The 24,097-nt window shown below is 62.6% G+C and overlaps 2 protein-coding genes across 9 annotated transcripts in view; one reads left to right on the forward strand and one right to left on the reverse strand.

Annotated features, from left to right (window-relative positions):
- ENTREP2 (endosomal transmembrane epsin interactor 2) overlaps positions 1-3,389 on the forward strand; it is a 384,436-nt gene extending 381,047 nt beyond the window's left edge. The window contains exon 11 of the mRNA XM_070053528.2: positions 483-3,389. Within this exon, the coding sequence (XP_069909629.1) occupies positions 483-796 (314 nt within the window). The 3' untranslated portion in view covers positions 797-3,389. The remainder of the gene's footprint in view (positions 1-482) is intronic.
- Positions 3,390-5,428: 2,039 nt separating this feature from the next.
- The window catches only part of APBA2 (amyloid beta precursor protein binding family A member 2), a 226,444-nt gene continuing 207,775 nt past the window's right edge, over positions 5,429-24,097 (reverse strand). For all 8 annotated transcript variants that reach the window (XM_089311183.1, XM_070053530.2, XM_089311184.1 and 5 more), the window contains 7 exons: positions 23,837-23,923; positions 20,065-20,250; positions 16,111-16,290; positions 15,103-15,315; positions 14,039-14,158; positions 8,605-8,745; positions 5,429-6,014 (listed from right to left, as the gene is read on the reverse strand). In XM_089311183.1, coding sequence (XP_089167309.1) covers positions 5,943-6,014; positions 8,605-8,745; positions 14,039-14,158; positions 15,103-15,315; positions 16,111-16,290; positions 20,065-20,250; positions 23,837-23,923 — 999 coding nt within the window. In that variant the 3' untranslated portion in view covers positions 5,429-5,942. The remainder of the gene's footprint in view (positions 6,015-8,604; positions 8,746-14,038; positions 14,159-15,102; positions 15,316-16,110; positions 16,291-20,064; positions 20,251-23,836; positions 23,924-24,097) is intronic.

Here is a 24,097-nt window from a genome sequence, read left to right on the forward strand (position 1 = left end):
CCATTTCCCAGCCCCCGCAGGTGGGCAGTGGAGGCGGGGCCCTGGGCGGTGGCTGCCAATCCCAGCTGCCTGGGAGAGGGCCTCTCACTCCTGCCTGCTCTGGTCCAAGGGCAGATTCCATCCCCTCTGGGCACAGGTCCTGGCACCAGGGCAGGCTGAGGGCGTGTTCTGGTTAGCTGGGGATTCTTGCTTGCAGGCAGGTCCCCTCGCCCACCCCACCCCACCCCCCCGCCTCTACCCTGCTCCCGGTGCTGCCTCTGGTTCAGCGCCCTTGCCCAGTGCACCAGACCCCAGCTGTGCCCAGGGCCAGGAGGGGACAAAGACACCCGGGGAAGCAGGGCATACTCTGACGCCAGCCCCGAAACACAGGACACCTGCCAGAAAGCTTGCCCCCACCACGTTTTCCTAAGAGGTGATTTAACAACCGCCCTTGGTTTTGTTTGTCGCCGTCTTCCAATTGCCTTTTCTCCCTTGATTTTCAGTCTCCACATCTCGCTCTGCCATGGCCGCCCGCCAGCACCAGCTGTCACCACTCGGGGACACCTGCCACATCAGCCAGCAGCTAAAGCCAGCGGCCTTAGAGACAGTCTCCAAGGAGAGGCCACGCTCTTTAGTGGACAGCAAGGCCTATGCAGACACCACCAGGGTTTTGGTGGCTAAGTTTCTGGAACATTCTCACTGCGCCCTCCCCCCCGAGGTGCGGCACGTGGTGGGCACCATTCGGTCAGTGGTCCCCTCTGAGGAGCACCCCGTGGAGGAGGCCGTCCTCAGTGTCAGTGTCCTGGACCAGCTGTGAAGACGCCGCAGGTCTGCACCGGGCCCCCAGCAGCCTGGCGCCATGCATGGGCTGTTCCCGCAGAAGCCTCTGTGCTCGATGGGGGACATCGGGGGACATCCGGGAGCGTCCCTGGGGTCTCGGGCCAGGAACAGTTGCTCCTGCTCTCAAGGTGGATGCAGTCCCTGGTCTTCTGGGGATGCCACGTCCCACCTGTCGGAGGAACTCCAGCGCTGGTTCTCGCACATCCGTGGTGAACTCTGGTTTCGACGGGCGTTGTAGCACCTTGAACCTGCCAGCGTCACGTGGATACAGTGACTTAGAGGACACCGAGCACCTTCCAAATCAGGGCCATGAACAGCAGGCTCGCTCCACCCCCGCTTCCTGTTGAATGGATGGAGGGTGTCCTTGGTGGGACCCCGCCTCACGTGGTTGGTGTGGCCCTGGAACCAAACCCTCATCGGATTCGAGCCCATGGCCTTGAGTAGGAAATAGGTGGTTTCAACACAGTTGGCCCACAGGGCTGGTGTGCAAACACGCAGTGAGGATCTGGGGGGAGCAGGCAGGGCCACAAGGGCCTTGAGGAGCCTGCCAGCTCTCCCCACACTTGACACCCCCCCCAAGCCAGGCTTCCCTCACTGTCTCCACAGCCTCCAAGCCTCTAACAGACACTTTCTAGTTGTTTGTCCCAGAACTGAGCACTCCTCACCAGCCCTTTTGGGTTTTTCCCCAGCATCTGACCTCACCTGCTGTGCCGAGGTCTGGGGACAGAGGCTCGCTGCCATGGGACAAGTATGCCTGCTGAGAAAGCAGGTGCATCTGGGTACCAGATGCAGCGGGGCACCACGGATTAGAGAAAACGCCCACTGTGCTGGTGGTGCAGAAGCAGGCAAGTCTGGCTGGTTTGTGGCGCAGGCGTCCGTGGGCCACTTGGGTGCCTTGGACTTTCTCCATCGCCCCCTCCCCTGCATTGCCTTGTAACTCGGCAGCATCCGTGGCAGCTGCTTCCCAACCCTGGCCCGAGAGCCGCACCTCCATGGGAACCTCCTACAGGGATGGACCCGCCTGTCTCTGGGCTGTCCACAACATCAGCTGCTGGCACGAGGGGCTGTCGAGCCCCCATGGACTGGAGTGGGGGTGCCCACCACTGCCTGACGTCCAGCAGTTCCTGCTGCCCTTCTCTCTGCCCTACATAACCTGTGCCTGGCCTGGAGCGCCGTCTCAAGCCCTCTGGCCCAGCCCCACTGCAGCCAAGGAACTGGGCGCTTCTGTGCGGTTGGAAGCTGGCGGGGGTGGGGGTGGCGCTACAACGGGTGGGGGCTCCATCCCACGTGCCCAGGGCAGCGGCCACAGGTTGCTTTTCTCATGATTTTGGTCATTGCCTCCCCCGAGGGCAGAGAGCTGCAAAATACAAATGTGACCTTCTGGTGACAACCTTGGCTTTTCCACAGAGCCACCCCAGAGATGGGTTCGTGAACAGCTGTTTAGGCTGTGAACAGGAAATCTGTTTGCTAATCCTACAGGCGAGGGCTGTGGCGCTCCCACAAGCAAGCCCCTCTGCAGGTAGAGTTAGCTGATGGTCTTCCAGATGGGCCACCGGGACGGTGAGCGATGTGTTAACACCTGGCCTGCAGTCCCGGATGAGCCCAGTGCACAGGCCCAGCCAGGGGTCTGAGGCCTTGGGGAGAGGGGCCACACTCGGAGGTGGGGGGACCTGCAGGAGCATCCCACGCTGGGCTGTACCGGCAGACCACAGACCTGGCTGCCCTCTGAGTGACCCAAGCCACGAGGCCTGTCCAATGTGCAGCCTCTGGACAAGCCAGCCTGGTACCCCGTGTCTTGTCGGCCACGTGGGCTCCTGCCAGGCTATGGTCCAGAGCCTTCCCCCCTAGTTGACCCCACGTGCTCTGCCATCCACATGCCGTTCACACTCAGTTCTGCATGTGCCCGCATGGCAGCTCTGTCCTGTGGATGAGGAAATGGTACCCAACTCTGTGCCACTGGGCCACTGCCCTCTCCTAGAAGTAAGGCCGCGAGGGGCGAGGGTCCTCCTCGGCCACCTGCTCAGGGCCCCAGGCTTCCAGAGGAGAGCGGTGCTGGTTAGAGTCGCTTGGGCCCACAGGGCTCCTGGCCCAGGGGAAAGCTGGCTGCTTCTTCCTGCCACAGCATCCCTCCCCCGGGGCCTCTTCCCAGGCTCCCACTGGTTGGCTCTGAAACAGGCCTGGCGTGGCCGACTTGGAGGTGACTCCCTCCAGCCTAGCCAGATACCGGGTGCTCTCTCTGCTCTGTCCCCTGCACCTACCGAGACATCCTAGGGCCCAGAGGATGGCCGGAGTGGGGGGCCCGCTCTGGACCCCAGATGTGTATGGCCAGCAAGCTGTGGACACCGTTCACAAGGACTTAAGGTCCCCTTCAGCTGGCGAGGATGATATAAACTGAGCGCTGGGGACAACCCGTGTGACAGAACACCGACTTCAGGCGGAGACCAGCAGAATGTACAGGAAAACTGTCTGCCAGGCCCCGGGGACTGTTTGTACAACAGGAGAGGCTGTATTTATTTAATGTACCTCAAGGTGTTTTAATAACGATCAGTGTTTTAATAAAAAGTATTTCTGGCCTCTGTGTCTCTGAAGTCAAATTGGGTCAGAGACAGGCAGGGGTGGGAGGGTCCTGGGCCAGCTGGGAGTGGGAGACAGAGTCTCTGTACTTCCTGGGGGGCGCCCTGGAGAAGAGGGAGGGGGCAGGTCTCACAAGCACTGGCCCACAGCCGGACCCCGTGGCTGTGACCCCCAAGGGCTTCTGGGACCCAGTGGCTCAAGGTTTTAATTCTGGTTCCATCACTTGGGGCTAAGAATTAAGTTGTCACTTGGGATGCGGCATCCGGTTAGAGTTTGAATGTTCTGTATCTGGGCTTCAGGGCTGCCTCCCCTTTCAACCCAGCCTCCTGGGAGGCAGCAAGCGATGGCTCAAGTACTCGGGTCCCTGCCACCCACGGGGGAGACTCAGCTGGAACCCCGCCCAGCCCTAGCTGCTGTGGGCATCTGGGGAATGAACCAATGAACAGAAGTTCGTTTGTTCACTCACTGTCACAAAAGAGGACCATTTGCAGGGGGTGCTGCCCCCCGTCACCTGCTAGCCATGTTCCCCGTGGATTCCAGGCTGGGGTCGTTCCCTCTAGCTTCTTCTCAAGTAACATTTCATTTCAGTCCCTGGGAACGTGGGCCTTCGTTTCTGCTGAAGAACTGAGAGCAGAATAAAATTCTTTGCCGAGGGGGAGGGAGGGAGGGAGGGAGGGAGGGAGGGAGACGAGCTGGGGGGGGGGCGTTTCCTACCCATGCATCTGCCATCTACTGTGCACGCTGAGAAAAGAAAGGCCTGGAGCTCGCTTCCAGAGCCCGAGCCTGCCAGTGGCCAGGACAGAGTGGAAATGAGCACTCGGGGGGACAAGCGGCGTCCTCGCTCTGCAGCTCCCTGGCCACAGGGGAGGGGTTTTACTTGTTCAAGGTCCCTGGGCCTATAATGCAGGAACCCCCTGCCTGACACTCCCTGCATGCCTCCTGCCCAAAGTCCCTGTTGACCCCATGGCCTCCCCACCCCCCAGTGACACGATCCCAGAGACAGACTTGGGCAAGCGTCTGTTACACACACCCCCTGCCCCACAGCACACACCTCTGCTGGAAGCCACGGGGGTTTAAATCTGGAGACGTCCAAGGTGCCAGGGCTTCCTATTCCATCAGCCTGTTCCGTCTGCCTGGCCTCCCCAGGGCTGGTGGAGGTTCACAAGGCCAGGCCCCTGTCCTGTCACCGTCACCACACCACCAGCGGCTGCACGCCCTGCCCCCCTCCGCCGCCTGGGGCACCTGCTGACCACAGCAGCCACTCTGCAACCTTGAAGGGGAGGGCTCCCAGACCGGAAGGATTGCTCTCACCTCCCCACTGGAGCGTGGAGATTCCAGGATAGCCGGGCCTCGCTGCGGAGGGAACAAACCAGCCACACGGCACACTTTTCGTCATGATTCCGTTTATTAGTGATATGCGTGACGTCTTCTAAGCTCAGCTGCATGCAACACACAGGTTACTCCTTGAATACAGTAATTCTAAAGCTCGAGTTACTGCGTGGTAAGGCTTCTTAAAGTCACAGTGTATTTCTTCGAGGCCTGGGCCAAAAAAAAAAAAAAAAAAAAAAAGACTTCCGGACAAAATGACGTCAGTTGAACATGGATCTCTAAGGAGCTGCACTAGACGATGTCCTGGACCTACACGCGTGCTAACACTGCTCACGGCGGGGGCGCGCCTCGCTGGACAGGTCATCCGCGCTCACCCATGGCTGCCCCGTGAAGGGCAGAGGTCGGGTTTCCTAAGTGTGGGTTCTGTTTTGGGGGGGAAGGGGCAGCAGGTGTGTGTGTGTAGATTCTAACAAAGGGGCAGAGCCCTCCCCACCCCGCCCCCCAGTGATGAGCACGGTCCCACCTGGTACAGAAGCCCTGCGTGGAGCAGCAGCTTGGAGAGAGGAGCCCAGGTATGTTCTCAGAGACTCCCTGGGGAAGCAGGCGTGGTCCCAGGTCACTGACAAACCCCTAAAGTCCGAAGAACGGATTGCCGAAACCAAAGTCCAAGTGGTAGCAGTTTCTAAATAAATATGGAGTTTTGACGTGGTGGCCATGGTCCTTTATTAACCCCGGAACACCGCCTTTCTCAGCAAATACTTACATCACATATTCCCCCAGCGGTCCTACGAGCCACATCCTGGGTGTGGGCTGCCCGCCTTCCCGCACAGCCAGCCGCAGGACCCCAGCCGTGGCAGGAGGGAGCTGCCCCCGCCCCGGGGGGGCCGTCTCCCGCAGGGGCCTCCCCTCCCAGCCACGTGGGCGGGCGTCCAGGTTTGCACTCTGCAGCTTCGGGGAGGAAAGACGTGCACTGCACCCCACACACAGGTCAACACTCCTTGTCCGGCACAACGAGCAAACGGGTCAGAACGTGGCAAAACACTGGACAGTCCTACAGAGGCTTCTTCCTGCGCCTCTCCCAGGATCAACACATACCCCTTTTGGCAGAACAGTAAAAGTTGGGGGTGGGGGGGTGGGGTCAGGGATCAGGTCCTCGTCCCCCGGCCCCTGCGGTCCTAGGCGTCCCCGGCATCCTGGCTGTGCGGTGCAGGCTGCTGGGCCTAGATGTACAGTGGGGTCTCCTGGCCGGTGAGGAGCCTGAACATGGCGGCGGGCATGGTCTTCATGTGGATCTGTGGGCAGAGAGGGATGGGGGGCTGAGCCCAGCAAGCGGAGGGGACACCCAGCCTGCACACCAGGTCAAGTGCCAGTTCTCAGGCGCAGAGCCCACGGCAGGCGTCGGCTCCCCAAGCCCGGGCCACACAGCGTGGACTTTGCCAGCTGAGGCCAGCAGCTGAGTTCACTCACCCCGCCCAGGGCCAATAAACTGGGGTGAGGAGGGGACGCAGAGGTAAGACCCATCCTGCATATTCCATGTGGCCACGGCGAGGGGCAAGTGCTCCAGAACCCCAGCCTTTGGGGCCTGGCCTCCCTCCCTGGCTTCCAAGGAGCCCTCCCTAGGGAGCCAAGCCTGGTCCCTGGAGGGCACAGGGAAGACAGCACCGGGTGCAGAGAGAAGGTGGTCCCACTGCCCTGCTTCCCCCTTACTCAGCTCTGGGCTCCAGGACGCGCCTGCTCTCAACGTCTGTCCCCACCCACGTCACACACCCACCGCCTCTGTGTAGGCGCAGCCTTGGCTCTGAGGGGGCTGGGAGCCTCCCCCCTCCCTCGCAGCCAGCAAGAGGTTGCCAGGGGCTACAGCAGCCCCTGGGGTCTGCCCTGACTCAGGTGTGGGGTCCTGGCAAGCACAAGGGTCCGGCCCCGCCCCCACCCCCAGCCGGTCCAGGGGCTTCCCTTTCTGCTCCTGCCTGGCCCCAGGAGAGCTTTCCCATCCAGAGGCCCCGCCTCACCAGGTCATCGCTCTGAACCCGCCCCAGGCTGGGGTCTGTGTCTCTCACCGAAACGAAGGGGCAGGCAGACCCCCGCCATCTCCCGCACCAGCCCCCAGGTCTGAGGGGGAAGCATCCACACGCTGCCCCGCGCCGCAGTGGGGGCCTCGGGGGTGAGGTGGGCGCGCCGTAGGGGCCACCCTTCTGACTTCTGTTTGGGAAGACTGGGGCTGCCCTTCTTGGAAGCTGTTTGTCGAAGGAGGCTAATGGCGCCCAGCTCCAAGCTGCCTGCCGGCCGCAGCAGCCTCAACCAACGCCGGCCCCTGACCTGGCCAGGAGACGCAGCCGGGGTGGGGGGCCTGGGAGCAGCAGCCGCACCCCACCTCCACACCTCAGCCCGCAGAGCTGAATACAGGAGCCCTTCCATAGCCACACATGCCCGACACACCACGGGACCCACTGAAAAATACCCCCAAACCCCCACACAACCTGAAGCATTCCTGATGCACACCCCAAACCACCCTGCCACAAGCCCTCACACCTGACTCCCCAACACACCCCCCACACCTGACACCAGGACACACACCTGACACAAATCCTACACAGACCTGACATCTCAACACACGCCCTACATACCTGACACCCTAACACACGCCCCACACCTGACACCTGGACACACACCTGACACCCCTACACAGGTCTGACACACACCTGACACCCCCCACATATCTGATACCCCAATACAAGTTCTACACAGACCTGACATCTCAACACATGCCCTACACCTGACACCTGGACACATACCTGACACCCCTACGCAGGTTTGACACACACCTGACACCCTACACAAGTCCTACACACACCTGACAGCCTGAAATATGCCCTACACACACCTGACACCCCCACTCACAGCTGACACCCCGACACAAGTCCTACGCAGACCTGACACCTCAACACATCCCCAACACATTACATACACCCAACACACATCCTACACACACCCTGAAACATCCCCTACAACATACCTGGTAGATCCAACACACCCAGACACACCCCACACATGCCCTCTGCACACATGCTCCAGGTAGGATGTCATATCTACACACAAGCTACGCAAAACCTACATACTTAGATACCAACTCTTTCATACCCTCACACACAAACTCACACCCCTATACTCACACACCTATACCCAGACCGTCACACAAACACCCACGCTGGCACATACACACACTCATGCACCCACTGGTACACCTGACACTTGCCCCTCCAACAATCCACTCACATCCATACACTTTTACCCACGTTCACACAGCCACACACACCCCTACCCCCACCTTGCTGGGTGTGCCCTGAGTTCTCCCTACCCTGTGCCTGTGCCCTCCTGCGCTCCTCCATCCTCAAGCCAGAGGGAACCAGACTGGGGGAGGTTAGAAGCCAGGGAAGCGGGAAAGGCCCAGCCACCCCGCCCTGGGCACAGGCAGAGCGGGGAACCCACTGTGTGGTACCTGGAGCCTCGGGCCTGGGCGGGGCTGGGCCTGAGGGGGCTAGGTGCCCAAGCTGGGCAGGCTGGGTCCAGGTTCAGAAACAAGAGGCTAAGGGGCCCCACCCCGGGATTCAGCTGCAACGGGACAGCGCAGCGCCACCTGCCGGTCTGCCCATCCCAGACACACAGGCACTCCCTGGAGAGGAGACAGCTCAGCTGATGTCCTCCCCACCCCCTCCCCCAGCGGCAGGGCATCCCACAGGGGTCAAGGTGGGGGGGACACACCCAAGGTCTCGGCAGGAAGGGGTTCTCCGGAGGCAGCCGGCGGCTTTCTCAAGCACAGGGCGTGGCCCCCTGGGGCGAGATGCTGGTCACGGAAGATGCCCAGAAGTCCCCGCGTCAGCTTACCTCTCCCACCGAGTTGGACAGGGCTTGCACTATCTTCTCATGAGCTGTGGCCACCACGCTCTGCCCATTGATCTCGATGATGCGGTGGCCCACGCGGACGCCGCCTCGCTCCGCGATGCCCCCTCTCATGAGGCTGCAGATCTGAGCAGACAGAGCCAGGTCAGCACGCAGGCTCCCACCTCGCGGCGGGCACTCAGTCAAGGCCCCGAGGTGGCTGGCTGCATGTGTGGTGTCTGTGCCTCAGAGCCCTGGGGTCCCATGGTGGCATGTTCCCCCCTCCCCAGCCATCCAGGAGCCTCTGCTCCTAGTGGAGGGCTGGGGGCCACCGAGTGCACCACAGAACATTCTGGATACTTCTCCACCTGCTGCACTCTGTGGCAGCCTCAGCAGGTGTTTGGGGCAGGGACAGGGAAGCCTCTGCCAATGACAACATTCTCTGAGAGCCAAGGCATTGGAAACAGCAGCTCCGGGAGGGCAAGGGCTGTGGGCTCACGGAGGGGGAAGGGGCGGCACCCAGGACGAGCGCCGAAGTGAGGGCGCTGCAGTTGGAAGAAGAGCTGAGCCCCGGCTGGCACTGGGGGGTGGGCGGGGCAGAGGAGGTGCACGTGGGCCATGTGATTGGTGAGTTTTGCCTTGACACAAACCCCCTGGGCCTTTGCAAACTGGCCACGTGCGAGGGGATCCTGGCGCGGCGCCCACAGCCCACCCCTCCCCACACTCAGGGGCCCCGCCTTTCTGGAAGAGGACGTAAGGTGTGGCTGGTGGCACAGAGGCGTGTGACGTCACAGCAGCAGAGCCGGCTCCCATGCCAGAGTCCCCGCGGTCCAAAGAGCAGCAGCACACGCTCCATGGGACGCAGCCTCGGTTCCCCTGACGGCCACGTGTGCTACATGTGCCTGGGGCTGCACTGGCATCTGTCCCTGTCCCGGATGTGAGGGCTCTGTGACACAGGTCACTGGCTCTTTGAAGGCACAAAGGAGGGTGTTGGGGTGGCCTGGCCAGAATATTCCTTAGAAAGTGCTGTGTGGATGACACTGCTGGTGCCTGCTGCCCAGGAAAGCCCAAGCCAGACCATCACGATGGGAGGAGGAGGACAGGGGGTCAAAGTGGGCTTGGGCTGCTGGGGGGGGGGGAGGGCGAACCCAGACCCTGGCCCGTGAGTGGCGGGAATCTGGGGGCAGGCTAGTGATGGGGCAGGGAGGAGGACCTCGCACACACAGGCCACCCGCCCAGCCGAGGGTGGCCCTGCCGCCATCGAGTCCTTGGTGTCCTAACCGGCGGGGCGCACCTCGCGGGCGGAAGCTGCAGATTTCTTGAAGAGAAAGGGGGGCGGATTTGGAGGCAGCTGTAATTGGGTCACGCGGGGCCTTGTGTGCGGATGCATTGTTCTCGGGGTGTAATGAAGCTGAAAATGGAAAAGGCGCTTATGCACAACTAGGACTGAAGAAGTGGGAGGCGGGTGAACTCCTCCGGGAGCCTCGGGGAGCCAGGGCTGTGTGACGCAAAGCTGGAGGCGGGTGCTGTGCTCCCTGAGGGCCCTACAGCGGGGAGGGGCAGGACCAGGACCAGAGTCCTGACCAGGAGCCCTGGGTACGTGTCTCATGCTTGGTGACTGATGTCCTTGGACCCCAGATGCAAACGCGCCAGTCCCTGGACCACTCACAAATGCCCCCAAATCCACACGTGTGCTTGCCCACCAATACCAAGGTAAATGATGGGGGGTGGTGGGCCCATCCCTGCTCTGCACTTCCAGTGCGAGACCCAAGGCTCATTGCATCACCTGCCTGTTCCTCCACCCCATCTGTGACCTGGTGACAGGCACACCAGCCCCTCCCCAGACAGCGACTGCTCCAGAGGTGCCCCGGGTTAGCAGGAAGGGGTTGCCCCTGAGAAGCTTCCCTGACGTGCTTCTAAGAATGGAGCCCAGACAGGTGGACTGGAGGGACCTGAAGCACCTGTGACGGCGGAACTAAACACCTGTTGCACACTTGTGTCCACGGCAGCCAGGAGGGGGAAGCACCAGCGTCACAGATGCAGGGATAGACAAACAGAGGGTGGCCTGTCACCAGGAAGCTAGACTGCTTGGCCTTACAAAGGAAGGGAATTCTGTCATGTGCCACAATGAGGGTGGTGTGCTCAGCGCCATTAGCCCGTCACAGAAGGACCGAGTGTCCACTCCCATGAGGCACTTGGACAGAGACGGAAAGCATGAGGTTGGCGGCCAGGGGCCAGGGGTGGAAGGAGGGGTCAGTGTCGGATGGGGCCAGTTCAGCTTGGGAAGAGGCGCAAGCCCAGGAGGCGGCGGCACACGCCGTGAATGTGCTGACTCTCCTGCACGCCACACGAGAAGAGTGGCTCAGATGGCAAAGGCCATGCTCTGTATGCGTCCCCACAACTGCTCAAACAGCAAAGAAAAACAGACGTCCTGGGAGTGGGAGCTATGAGAACAGGGGCTGGCGAGAGGCAGGTTCTACCACGAGCTGCAGATTCTAAGTCACTTCTCAGGACAAGGACGGGCAGCGCTACGGCCCGGGAGGAGGCGCATGTGCAGTGCACCGCAAGCCCAGGACGCACCTGCCCCAAACACGTGCATGCATGAGCACGCACACAGACAGCTGTCCAGAGGACCACCCCCCACCCCCGGCACGCCTCACCTGCCAGCACCCAGCTGTACCTGGACTGCCCGGTGTGGGCCACTGGCCACTGACCGCTCACTGCATGTAGGCATACCACGGGCAAAGCTTCTGCAGTCCGCGGTCAGAAGACCACGGCAGAGGAGCTGGCAAATGCCGCTTCCCAGCCAGGGTTCCCGCCATGGGTGTCACCACGTGCTCAGGCGGTCACTACATAGTCACCGTCCAGACGCAAGGGGTCCTGCTGCTGTCCCAGGCCGGCTGGAGCCAGGACTTCAGGCTGGGATCCTGGTGAGCTTTGCTGGGCACTCAGGTGGGGCAGGAGGGGTGGGGGAGCCAGGCAAGGCCCCCCTGGGGAGGCACAATTGACTGCACTCTGTGGGGTAAAGGATTGGATCAGAGTAGCCGCACCCCTGGGTTTCTGGAATGTTCTCCTCAGCACAGGGCAGCCTTGGTCTCTGACTGCCCATGCTGAGCCTGGACGGGCAGCCCCACTTCCTGACACCTGTCACAGTCCCAGGGCAGGGCAAGGACTCTGCACTTGGCACCCGAAGGCTCCAGCGCTTCTCACGAGACGGAGATGTGGGACTGAGGTGCGGCCGCCTGCTTCCCGGCTTCCAGGAGGACAGGGAGCCGGGTCACTGGGGGACAACACCATGCCTGCTCATTTGTGTCATTCAAACCCTCCTGGGGAGGCTCAGGGGAGCAGCCGCATGCCTGGGACAAAGTCCCCAAGAGCCTGCCTCGAAGCCCCAAGCACTGTGGCCTCAAGGAAGTGCTGCCCATTTCACAGACAGAAAGGCTGAGGCCAGACCTTGAACGACAGCTTATTTGTGGGCAGCACTGAGGTTGATGGACTCGCCTTGTCCACAGGGGTGCCCCCAGCCAGGGGGGAGGGGAGGACCTGAGAGGACAGCAGGTCTGGAGCAAGGTTATGCCCTCAGGCCCAGGGAACGGGCAGAGCCCAGAACTCGCTCTGGGAACCTCATCTTACAGCCGCACCCACAGGCCCACCTGCCCCCAGGAAGAGGCCAGGCACGCCCAGTGCCACTTGTGCAGTCACACTGCTGCTCGCCAGGGCAGGGCAGCCCTGGGACACCCAGGCAGCACCCAGACCCCACCACACAGGCTCGAGATGGGGCTGCTGGGGTCCTGAGCCAGCCCTGACCTCCACCCAGGGCCAGGGTGGGAGGCGCATGGGCAGACCCTGCGGGGTCCTGATGCGGGGGGCAGCGGGGAAGCCTGGGCCCAGCCTGCGCCCACCCACGCTGAGCTCACGACAGCAGCGACTCAGCCCCGGAGGCCATTCTGCAGAGCCCTCCCTAGTCAGCAGGGGTGGCGGCTGCCTGTGCCTAGGCCCTGGGGGTGTGCAGAGCCCTGGGGCGGGGCCAGCCCAGCCCACAGCCCAGCTCGCTCCTGGGGCAGGTGCGCTGCCTTGGACAAAAGTCCCCTGCGAGATGCAAACCAGCTGTCGGAGGCCGGCTGCCAAGAGGCCTTCCTCCTGGCCAGGTCTGAGCACGGGGCCTCCTGCGGACCCCGGTGGGCTTCGTGCATCTCAGTGACTCTTTCCTGTTGAGGGGGTCCCGGGAGAAGTGACTTGCCTACAGTTGCACTTGCCCAGGTGTGGCTGGCGACCACTGCAAGCCACAATCCTCCCCCTCCTGGGCGCCGGCTGCACCACCTGCCCTGGCCTCTCCTGCCTGGGGGGTTTGGCTGGCGTAATTCAGGCAGAAACGACAATGCAGGGATGGCCCGACAGCCTCTACAGGGTCCACACTGCCGCCTGCGCCTTCCTTCAGCTGCCAGCCAGACCACGGCACCCAGGGGACGCCTCGGAAGCCCGGGGAGGGGGGGCAGAGCTGGGCGCCGGGGGTGGGCAGCAAGGTCCCCCAGCGGCCTGCAGGTGAACAAGACGCAAACTCTGAACGCTGACGGGTGGGAGAGACTCAATTCAGCAACCGGCTCACAGCAGGTGACAACAGAGGACATTCTGCCTCCGGTGCAGGTGTCATTCTGGAATGTTCTCCCTTCGTCCCCCGTGGTTGCGGGTGAGCACACACATCCCTGCTCCCCTCAACACCCGCCCTGCGCCCCCAGTCTCCCACAGCTCTCAGACACTCAGCGCTGGTTCACACACCTGCAGTACCACCGGCCCCTCTCCCGTGCAGAGCACTGAGTGGCCACATCTGTGCCTGTGGGGCCGTCCCAGGAGGAAAACCCAAGAGAAGGGAGCTCATGCCAGCAAAGGCAGGCCAGAGAGAAAGTGGGGTATCTGAGCTGGAGGTCTTTGGCCTGGGTTTTTTTTGGCATAGGTTTTTTTTTGTTTTGTTTTGCCAGGTGAACGTTCACTCAATTCCAGCATCACCTCCTCCGGACAGCCCTCCTGCCTCTTTAGCACTTGCTACACAGCCTGAGAGAAGACAACGTCTGCTCAATGGCTGAGGAAGTGAATGAACAAGGAAATAAAAATGGACGAGGGGGCCTCTGTTGAGCACAGTCTGAGGTGGGACTGGGTGTGGGTGTCCAAGCTACAGGGGCACCCAGCCTGCTACCCTCCCCTCCACAGCAGGTATCTGGGGAATAAAACACCCCTGGCATAAGGGTGCCCAGGCTGGGTGGTGGGGACCACTGCACAGCCACACCTCGGCCCACCCTGCTACTGTGACCAGGAGTCCCAAAAAGCCCCCACCTATGGGGCCTACCTGCGGCCAGTCGTGCCCATGCCCACAGGCCCGGCCCGGCCTGGCCACCCCGGGTCCCTGTCCCCAGGCCCTGTAGGGGGTGCAAGCAGCTGGACTCACGATGCCATTCTGCACACTGAAGCCCAGCTGGTACTTGAGGTCTGGCCGCTTGATGAGGACCGTGGTGACCGGGGGGCAGCTGACGATGTTGAGCTTCACCTGCGTCTGGTTCTTCAGGCCCTGCAGAGCGCGGGACAGGGGTCACGGGCCTGGCGTGGCCGGCGCTGCCAGCCCATGCCAGGGGGCCAGGCTACAGAGGGCGCCCGCGACGAGCAGGCCGCCGGTCCCCTCTGTGCGGGGTGGATAGGTGTTGCCCTGGCCTCTATAGGGTCTTCGGATGTCCAGGGTGGCCACGCCCACTGCGCCCACCATGCTGGCTGTGCCCGCTGCCCCGGTGGGAACTTGCTGCTCCGAGAGCCAGCAGCCAGGTTTGCGTGCTGCTATGCAGAAGTAACGGTCAGCATGGGCCCCCCGCAGGGATCGCCAAGGGGTGGGTACCACGTGAGGGTGGTGAGCAGTCGGGACACAGGATGCTGGGGGCTGCAGCCGGCCAGCTCAGCCAGGAGCCCAGGGTGACCTCGGGCCCAGAGAAGACACAGCTAGGAGCAGGCAGCCCAGGCCACGGTGCTGGGGTCAGGGACAAGGGCCCTAACCCTGACACAGCGGCAGCATCGGCTCCTCTCTGGCCAGGCACCGTCCCTGGAGGAGTGGGGGAGCCCCCCCCCCCGACACACACACAGAGCCCAGCAGAGCCTTCAGGAGCACAGCCCAGGGAGGGAGGCTCTGGCCACGTTCTCTGCCTTGAGAAAACCCAGCCTGGTCCCTGCCCCTGCAGGGCAACCCACCCTCCCCTGTGCCAGCCAGGGCTTTCAGTGCTAACCTGGGAGAGGCCCAAGCAAGACGGGCTGAGCCGGCCATCCTACACCCACCCCTGCCCCTGCCTGGGCTGACAGACTCATCACTCCACTGTTCCCCCGGGCAGCCCGGACCCCCCTCAAGTTCAGCCGTCTGGCGCAATCTTGGGTTTGGCACCAAGCAGCCACCAGGTGGGTCCCTCTGGGCCTCGTGGGTGGAGGGAGGTGGGGCTCGGGGGACCACAGGGCCGAGGGTCCCGGGGCGCCTACCTTGATGATGCCCTGGCAGGTGGCGAGGGGCAGCCCCACCAGGCTGGTGCCGTTGATGGACATGATCTGGTCCCCGATGCTCAGCTTGCCGGAGCGGGCGGCCGGGCCGCCATTCATCATGTTGGCCAGGATCACCGTGGGCAGGATGGAGCCCCAACCCGACTCCACGACCACCACACCCAGGATCTCCCCCTTGTGCTTGTCCAGCTGCAGCTGCGGGCGGGGGCGGGGGCGGTGGCTTGTGAGGACCCGCCGGAGGCCAACCCCCCCACCCAGGCCCTCCACCCCCAGCCTGTGCTGTCACTTAGCGAAGTCCTTTTATTTTTCCTTTGCTTCAAGGGCCACTGTCTCAGCAAACTGCCCGGAGCGTTCACCCACTCACTCCTCTAGCAGTCACGGACATTCCTTCACGCAGGGAGCACCCAGCGTCACAGATTCAATCAAGGGGCACCCAGGATCAGGACTTGCTCCATCACCCGCTGGCAGACAGCCTCAGTCAGTCAATGGGCGGTCAAGGGACCCCCACCATGTGCTTCTTGGCCCTAGAACTTTCCAGAGCCCCCCCCCCCCAGGAAAAGCTTGTGGGGCTGCCGCCTGGAAGCCAGCTCCCAGCTGGCACCAAAAGGCACATTCGCAAGGCCGTCGAGACCGGCCGTCGTCTGCTTCCTTGTCACAGAAAGCACGGTACACACAGTGCTCAGCCCGAGGCAGGGGCAGGGTGTGCACGTGGGGCTGCACTTGAGACTTGGTGTGAGAGCCAGGATGCGTGCGGGAGCCCCGCGAAGGCTCGCTCTGGGGTCCTCAGCCGGTGGGCGAGCTGAAGCACCGGGCAGTGTGTGCACAGCCCCTCTGAGGCTGCCCGGCTGGGCCTGCACGGCGGGCCCGCAGAGCGCGCTCTTCCCCGCCGGCGCGGGTGCGGGTGCGGCTGCGGGTGCGGCTGCGGCTGCGGCTGCGGGTGCGGCTGCGGGTGCGGGTGCGGCTGCGGGTGCGGCTGCGGCTGCGGCTTACCTCCTTGCAGTTCTCCGAGTTGGAGAAGTGGATGAGGTCATCGTTGTACATCTCCTGGGTGTTGATGATGTCACTGTATTCCTTCTGGCTCAGGTCTTCGGGGTTGATGCCATTGGCCCGCAGGAACTCCTGATAGGCCACGCTGAAGGCCTGGCCGATGGACTGGGCTATCAGTTGGGCCTGCAGGGGGGGAGCAAGCCCACTGGAGACGGGCACGGAGCACAGGCTCCCACGGGGGGAGGCGGCGGCAAGGCTGGGTGCGGCCCCTGTCAAGGAGGAAGCTGCGGCTCCTGGGACCGAGACTGTCCCCCACCAACATCCCCTGGGGGTCACCGTGGGGTGAGCCTTCCTCTTGCTTTCTATTTTAGACTTATTTATGGGGCTGGTGCTGTGGCATAGCGGGGTGAAGCTGCTGCCGCCTGTGACACCAGCATCCCTTTTGAGTCCCAGCTGCTCTACTTCCTGCTCCACACCTGGGAAAGCAGCGGAAGACGGCCCAAGTGCTTGGGCCCCTGCACCCACGTGGGAGACCCGGAAGAAGCTCCTGGCTCCTGACTCCGGCCCAGCCCAGCCCCGGCTGTTACAACCATTTGGGGAGTGAACCAGCGGATGGCAGACCTCTGTCCCTCCTGCCCCACCCCTCCCTCCCTGCCTCCCTCTCTCTGTCTAACTTTTCAATAAATAAATCTTTAAAAAACAAATTAAAATTTTTCTTATTTATTTTAGAGTCAACAAGCATTCCTGGTCATTCATTCATTCATTCAATTAGCACTAGAGACAGAGACAGAGCTGGTTCACACCCCAGATGCTCACAAGGACTGGGGCCTGGTCAGTCCAAAGCCAGGACTGGGGAACTCAATCCAGGTCTCCCCAGGGGTGGCAGGAACCCCATCACTTGACCATCACTCTACCTCCCAGAGTCTGCATTAGCAGGAAGTTGGGGTGTTTCCTGGCGAGTGGCACAGACACCCGCCCATTAGCAGCCGGGGAGGCCCAGCACGTGTGCCCACTGCTCTTGTCGGGGGCGGGGTACAGCCTGGAGACACCAGGGCAAAGCACTTCCATCGCCTTCAATCACCTTCAACTGAGCCGCTTCTGTGCGCCCTACAGAGGCCTGGACCTCAGTGTGCCACCGTGGGGCCTTGCCTGCTGCACACAGGGACAGCGGGAGGCGCAGGCTGCAGACCTGGGCTCTAGGACGGTAGCAGGGACACAGCAGCCTTCCCCCTGCTCCCCACCCGCCGCCCCAGATGCCACCAAGGAGACCTCCACACGGGTGCCCTAGGACAATCTTGGCTCAACAGGACTCAAGGATGGGTGGAAGCCAGAGATCCGGCCTAAACTCCTTCCCTGGGCTCTGCAGGACTTCAGTGCTGCAAATGAACACCCGCGTGGGAAAGTGGGTCCAGACTGGGCACAGAGCACGGGGCCTCTCCTTTCGTGGGCCCCAGTGGAGGCTGCACCGGCCTCCCCAGCTTTATGGGAAGGAGACCGCTTGGTCCTTCTTGGCTGCCCAGCATCTTGGTGGCACCTGTACCAGCAGGTGGCGCCGTAGGCCTAGACACTGCAGAGCCAGCATGGAGAGGGGGCCTGGCAGGAGAGCAGGGAGGGGGCAATACCCGCTGGAATGAGAGTGGGGGCCCCGGGGAGAGTGGAGGGAGGTGTGGGGGCCACAGGGCAGCTCCGCCCCGCCGGGGATCTCAGGACTCGTGGATGCTGAGACAGCCCAGGGCTGCATCCTGCCTGCACCTGGCTGAGCCCACGTGCAGGAACAGTGGTCTGAGAACATCGGATCCCTTCCCTAAATCCTCCCCCTTCCCCCAGGCCAGGGACCACCTGTGGCCCTTGGACTCTGTCTGGGATTCTCCCAGGACCCACACCTCAACAACCCCCTGCCCCCGTGTCCCACCCCCACTTCCACCCAGGGAAAACTCCCAAGCCAGCCAGGCACGGGGGAGGGGACGTGCACCTCCCTCCTCTCGGGCGCGGTCAGGAGGGAGCCATAGGCGTCGCCTGCCCAGGGCTCAGCCTGGGTACCTGCTTCCTTCCTCCCTAGCAGGGCCAGCTCACAGGGCTCTGCCTGGCCGCGACCCCCGACCCAGCCCTCAGACGGGGGTCTCTCTGCCCTCTCTGCTCCCAGCTAGGCCCATGGCGCTCTCCATTGCAAGCCCAGGAGCCCTGGCCAGGCAGGTGCCATGGGCCCTCAGGTAAGGGCTGGGGCCCTGGGGCGGCCACCTGAGGGTGAACTGTGTGTGCTCCAGACAGGCAGGGGGTGGTGCCAGGCCCATCGCTACGCCCCCTGCACGCTTACCTGTGCAACCCCAGAGCAGCTGAGCTCCATCCAGCAGAGGGAAGGCTGAGGCCCAGAGTGGCCACTGGCGACCCGAAAACCGCTCTCCACTTCCCGCGGCCAATTCTATGCCTGGGTCTCCTCCCACCAGACCCTCAGGTTCCCCGTCCTCACCCCAGCGGCCCACCTGGGCAGCTGCTCACACGGGGGACCCTCCCTCCTTCCTCTGAGGACCACTGAGAGGCCCCACACACGGCCTCTCCCTCTGCCCTTGGCCTTGTCGCCTGCAGAGCTGAGAGCGGCGGCCACCATGGTGTCCTGTGACGCCAGCCCTGCGCCCACAGCCGTCCATAGTGGCTCTTCTGCTCCGGGCTCCTGGGTGGCCTTGCCACCAGTTGACTGCTCACCCTTGCCTGCCTGCTTCCTGCCCTACACCCCGTCAGCCCACTCGCCCTGCCGGGCCTCCAGGACACCCTCAGCCCACAGCGATCTCTGCGGACGGGAGGGGAACCCGCATGTGCGCCAGCCACTCAGAAATAAGTGTCCGCGCCTACGGGCCTGTCGTCGCTGTGAGCGGACGACCTCTTTAATAAGTTCAAAGCCTGTCCTCCAACAATCTCCACGCCGCGCCTCACCCTCCCGAGTCATCTGCTGGTCCTTAGGGGAAGGAGAAAACGCACTGGCCACTTGGGCACATGCTGCTGTCCAGGGCGGCTGCCACAGACAAAAGCTTGCAATGAGCTGTTTTCACCAGGGAACAGGCCCATGGAGCAGGACGGCATTTGGCCCGGCAGTGAAGATGCTGGTTGAGACGCCCACGTCCCGTATCTGAGGGTTTGGTCTGGGCCACAGCTTCCTGCTGATGCGCACCCCGGGAGGCAGTGGCGATGGCTCGAGTGGCTCTGGGCCTGTCACCCACGTGGGAGCCCTGCGCTGGGTTCCCACCTCCAGGCTCCAGCCCAGCCTGGCCCAGCCCGGCCCAGCCCGGCCCAGCCCGGCCCAGCCCGGCATCTGGGGAGCAAACCAGCAGATGGGAGCTCCGTCCCTGCCTCTCAAAGAAATGAAAAATTGTGAACAGTAAAATCCGCTCCGGCAACACCACCATGAATGTCTCCACTGTCCCCTGAGTCCACGCAGCCCACAGGGCGTCTGTGAAGAGACCACAGCGCCCCCTCTCGCCTGCTCCAGCCTCATAAAAATGCTCTGATCCCAGGGGAGGCAGGGGCCAAGGGCCGCATGGTCTCTCAATGGGTCTTTGGTATTTTAGACTTTGGAATTATTTTTTTTAACTTGGTTCGAAGTGCGGTGTGCAGCTGAGCCTCCGGTGCAGTGCCACTTCTGTTAGAGCCGCCTGCATGTGAAGGTGTGTGCTCTAACCACAGACGGCAGGACACCATCCGCCTTATATGGGGGAGAAGGCTTTGCACAAGGACTGCTTCAAATGCACGGCTCCCTAATCTAGTTAACTATGCTTCAATTAACGAACAGCCCCACGCCACCTGTCTCGTGGAGTGAGACAGAACGGGGTTCACGCTCTCTGCAGACTCACAGCGGGAAAAGCCAGCCCGCGGAGCCCGCTGGAAACAGCAGGAGCGGCGCACAGAGCTTACGCCCCGGAGGCGGCCCCCCAGCCCCCCCCCCCCGCCCCCCGCGCCTGTACTCACGTCCTCCGACTCGAACACGTGGCAGATCATCTTGTACTGCTTCTTGGCCTCCTGCGCTCCGGGAGTGGTCTCCACGCAGTCCTGAGAAGCCGACCGAGGCATGCGGCGCCTGGCCATGAGCACCACGATGTTGCCGATGTCGGCGATGTAGGAGATGGTGCGCAAGGCGTGGTCCATCATGGTTTCCTGCCGAGAGGGGGTGGGGAGAAGCCCTCATCAGCCAGCATTCCAGGAGACGAGTCATTAAGACACTCTCGCCGGGTTTCTCAACCTTGACGCCTGCCGTTTGGGGCTGGATCGTTCTTTACCCCGGAGAGGGCTGCTCGGCACCCTGGAGGATGCTGGCGCGTCCTGGCCTCGACTGCCAGATGCCAGCGGCACCTGCCCCTCCCCCGGCACATCTCCAGCCTTTGTCTCATGCACCGCTCGCCCCCCCGCCCCCCGCCAGAGAGGGGGTCGCAATCGTCCCGATGAGAGCTCCGATGATGATCAGAGCATCTGACGGCAGGGGTCCTGCCTCACCGCATCTCTGCCTCCATCTCACTCCAGCTTCCAGCACGGGACCCCGCTGGCACACGGCACGCGGGGGAGCTGTCCTAGGGGAACCCAGCCCCTCCCTGCAAGGTGTGCACCCTCGCTCAGAGACGTCAGAGCCAACCAACAGTTTCCACCGGGTCAAGCCTTCCCCTGGGGGCTGGGCCTTCTGGCTGGGGTCGGGCACACAGAGGCCTCACGCCCGCCTCCCTTCCATGGGTCCCTGCAGCCCTGGGCAGGTGCACTCCCCATGGCTGGCAAGAGACTCCACCACGGCTGCACACACAGCCCTGAGAAGCAGGGCCCTTGGATCTTCCTGCTGCCTCCAGAGCCCGCCTCCACCGTGGACGCCGCACCGTCTGTCCTGAGGCTGACTTGACTGAGTTCATAACCACAGCCCCGGGGACAGACACGGGTAGGGAACAGGCAGGGCAGCTCCTCAGCATTGCCTGACTCCTAGCCACCATCAGCAACACCTGAGTCAACCCAGTGCCCGGGGTAAGACAGCCACTATCCCGCTGCCTCCTCCCCCACCCCCCGCTCAATTCCTGTCGGTGGCAGCGCCTCCTCCTCACACAGGCTGCCCTCCAGCACGGCCATCGTCCTCTCCCCTACCCCAGGAAGCCACTTCAACCTCCAGGCTCTCGCACCTGTCCCCGCCTTTCTCCCAGGTCATCCTGGACAATGCCCTGCAGCCAGCTCCCACTCCCGGGCTGTGGCACCTCCCCCACCAGGGGGCCATCAGTAAGACACACCATGGCAGGCCTGGCAGCAGCCCCGGGAAAGCCCAGCTGCACGGTGAGCCCTCGCTGGCCTCCGGGATCGGGGACTTGGAGGGGCTTCCCAGCCTCCTGACTGACAGGCTCACTCCGCAGGAACCACCAAGTCACAGCTGCAGGCTGCATATCTGCCTCCTTAACTGGGATTCTTGCTGCACGTGAGGCAGACGATGCCTAAGGGGCCAGCCCCTGGTGTAGACCTTGGGCACAAAGTCTCTTCGAGCCTGGCAGAGAGCACTGCACATGTGTCGTCACAACCAAGCGCTGGGGGCACCCGGGGGTGGGGGCGGCGCGTGACCCCCCCTCCCCCCACATTCCCCTGGACTTGGACCCACAGGCCTTTTCCCCTTGGGGACTTTGCTCGCCGTAACTCATCTTGGCCATGAGCAGGTGCTAAGACACTAAGCTTCTGAGTCCTCGCAGGGTATCAGCGCCCCTGGGTGCTCTTGGGGACCCCCACACAGCGGAGTGTGTCAACAACACATCTGAGAAGCAAAGTCACAATCTGTGGCATGTCCTAGACCGAACGTCCAACCCCGACAGCTGTCTCTGGAGTTCTCACCAAGTGTTGGCATGGGGGCAGCAGGTGACAGGGATCAGCGGGACAGGGCGCAGGCCTGCTCAGGGGACAGACGGGTGAGGAGGAAGGGTGGACCCAGCACCCACAGCACGGTGAGCGAGCAGCTCAGAGGGTGGCCAGGCGGGGAGTGGGCCACAGCAGAGCCACACACGCGAGGCCCTCCCAGCTCCACGACGCTCTGCTGCCTCCCCTGAGCCCCAGGAGTGAGGCGGGAGGGAAGGGGCTCCCGGCACAGCTTCCCCCGGGCTTGAGGAGTGACGCCCAGCTCACGTGCTACAGGCTGGGCTCCCCTTGGCTGTCCCAGCAGCCCAGCGATGTGGGGATATGGGTGCTGCACAGCTGTGGGAGGGAGCAGGTGAGGAGGGGGCCCTGCCACTGTGAAGACGTGGGGCCTGGGAATTGGGCGAGGAACTGAGTTGAGAGGGGACGGGTACGGAGCTGCCCAGCTGGATGACGCACCTGCACCAAGGGCTTTCTAAACACACACAGGTCTGGTTCCGTTCAATGCCAGGGCTCTGGGAGCGACTGAGAGCACAGGCAGCAACCCGATACCATGTTTCCATCCATTGATACCCAGCAGACAGAACCTGGCTCCTGGAACTGGCAGCTGTTCACAGATCGGGGCAGGGGAGACCCCAGGTACCCTCAGGATGTCTCCCTGTCCGTGGCAGGAAGGGAGTGTTCAGATCCAAAGCAAGGCACCACAGTGACACAGGACCCAGCTGCAGGGTCCCTGGCCCAGTGTGGGACCATCTGAGCACAATGACGATGGGTTGTAACATATACATTAATAAAGAAAAAAGGATCCAAGAATCCACAGCAAAGAGATGCGGGGGAGAAAGGTCAGCCCTAAGCAGAGACCGGATCAGACCGGATCATTTTCTGTGGCACCTCCATCGGCTCAGGCAGCAGCCGCCACGGATGCCGGAGCCCCAGGGATGCAGGGCCCAGAGCACCACCCCAGTGACCAACCATGAAGGGGCGTTTGCTGGACATGGGCCATCCCATTGGGACAGAAGCTGAGGGGCCCTTCCCTCTGTCTTCCCGAGGCCACCTCCCCTCACACGTCAAACCCAGCCAGACCCGCGCACCTGACCACTGCCCGTCACCACCCTTGGGCTCAGCCCCTTTCAGCCCCTGCCCCTGTGCTTGCTGGCTCCTCATTCCTCAGCTTCACTGCCTTCCCCACCGCCAGCAGGGTCCGTGCAGTGACTTAGGCTGAGATACGAGCACCAGCTGAACCGTGGGCAGGGGGCACGAGGCTCACAGGTGGAAGAGCTGCAGACCCCTCCCCATGAGAGGGCCACCATGCAGTCTGCCTGCCCAGGCTCACCATGCAGGGGTGCAGGGGATCAAGGTCATTCTAGAATCCTGAGTGCCCCCTGCTGTTTGTCTCCATGCAGTCCCAGCTGTAGCTGTGTCACACCTTCTAGCCTGATGCGCCTTGGCCTCTTTCTAATTCCTCTCACTAGCTAGCTATCTGAAAGGCAGACACACAGATCTTCCATCCTCTGGTTCACTCCCCACAGGCCCGAACTGGGCCAGGCCGAAGCCAAGAGCCCAGAACTCCATCCAGGTCTCCCAAGTGCTTGAGCCATTACCTGCCGCCTCCCAGGACACACATGAGCAGGAAGCTGGATTGGAAGAGGAGCCAGGACCCAAACCCAGGGATTCCGAATGGGATTGTGGGCACGGCTGCACCCAACGCCTACCCTGCTCCTCCTCTAAGTCACTCCAAGCTCCACAATCAGAGCCCACTCGACACTCAGGGGACAGAGCAACTGTCACGGGCCGGCTGCTCCCTCCCTCACATAGGGGAAGTCCCCTCACAGCTGCGCTGGGCGCTTGTGGGTTTGCACAGGTCCAGACAAGCACTTACCTGTGTGTCCGCATTTAAGACCTTGATCCTCTGGGTGGAGATGAATAGATCTACTTCAGTCAGCGTCTGTGCGTCGCCCTCGGAATTCTAACAAAGGACAGTAATGGACACGGTGACAAATCCACACTCTCCTGCATCCACACAGATGGAGCAGAGCAGCCCGTGGAAACCTAAACGCACACCCCCACCCCAACCCCCACCTCCCGTAGCACCCTAGACCCAAGGGCTGGTTCCCAGAGCAGTTTGCAAAAGACATAGACA

The sequence above is a fragment of the Oryctolagus cuniculus genome, chromosome 12, assembly GCF_051225735.1.
Source record: "Oryctolagus cuniculus isolate XC-2025 breed Fujian yellow rabbit chromosome 12, ASM5122573v1, whole genome shotgun sequence".
Classification (NCBI taxonomy): Eukaryota; Metazoa; Chordata; class Mammalia; order Lagomorpha; family Leporidae; genus Oryctolagus; species Oryctolagus cuniculus.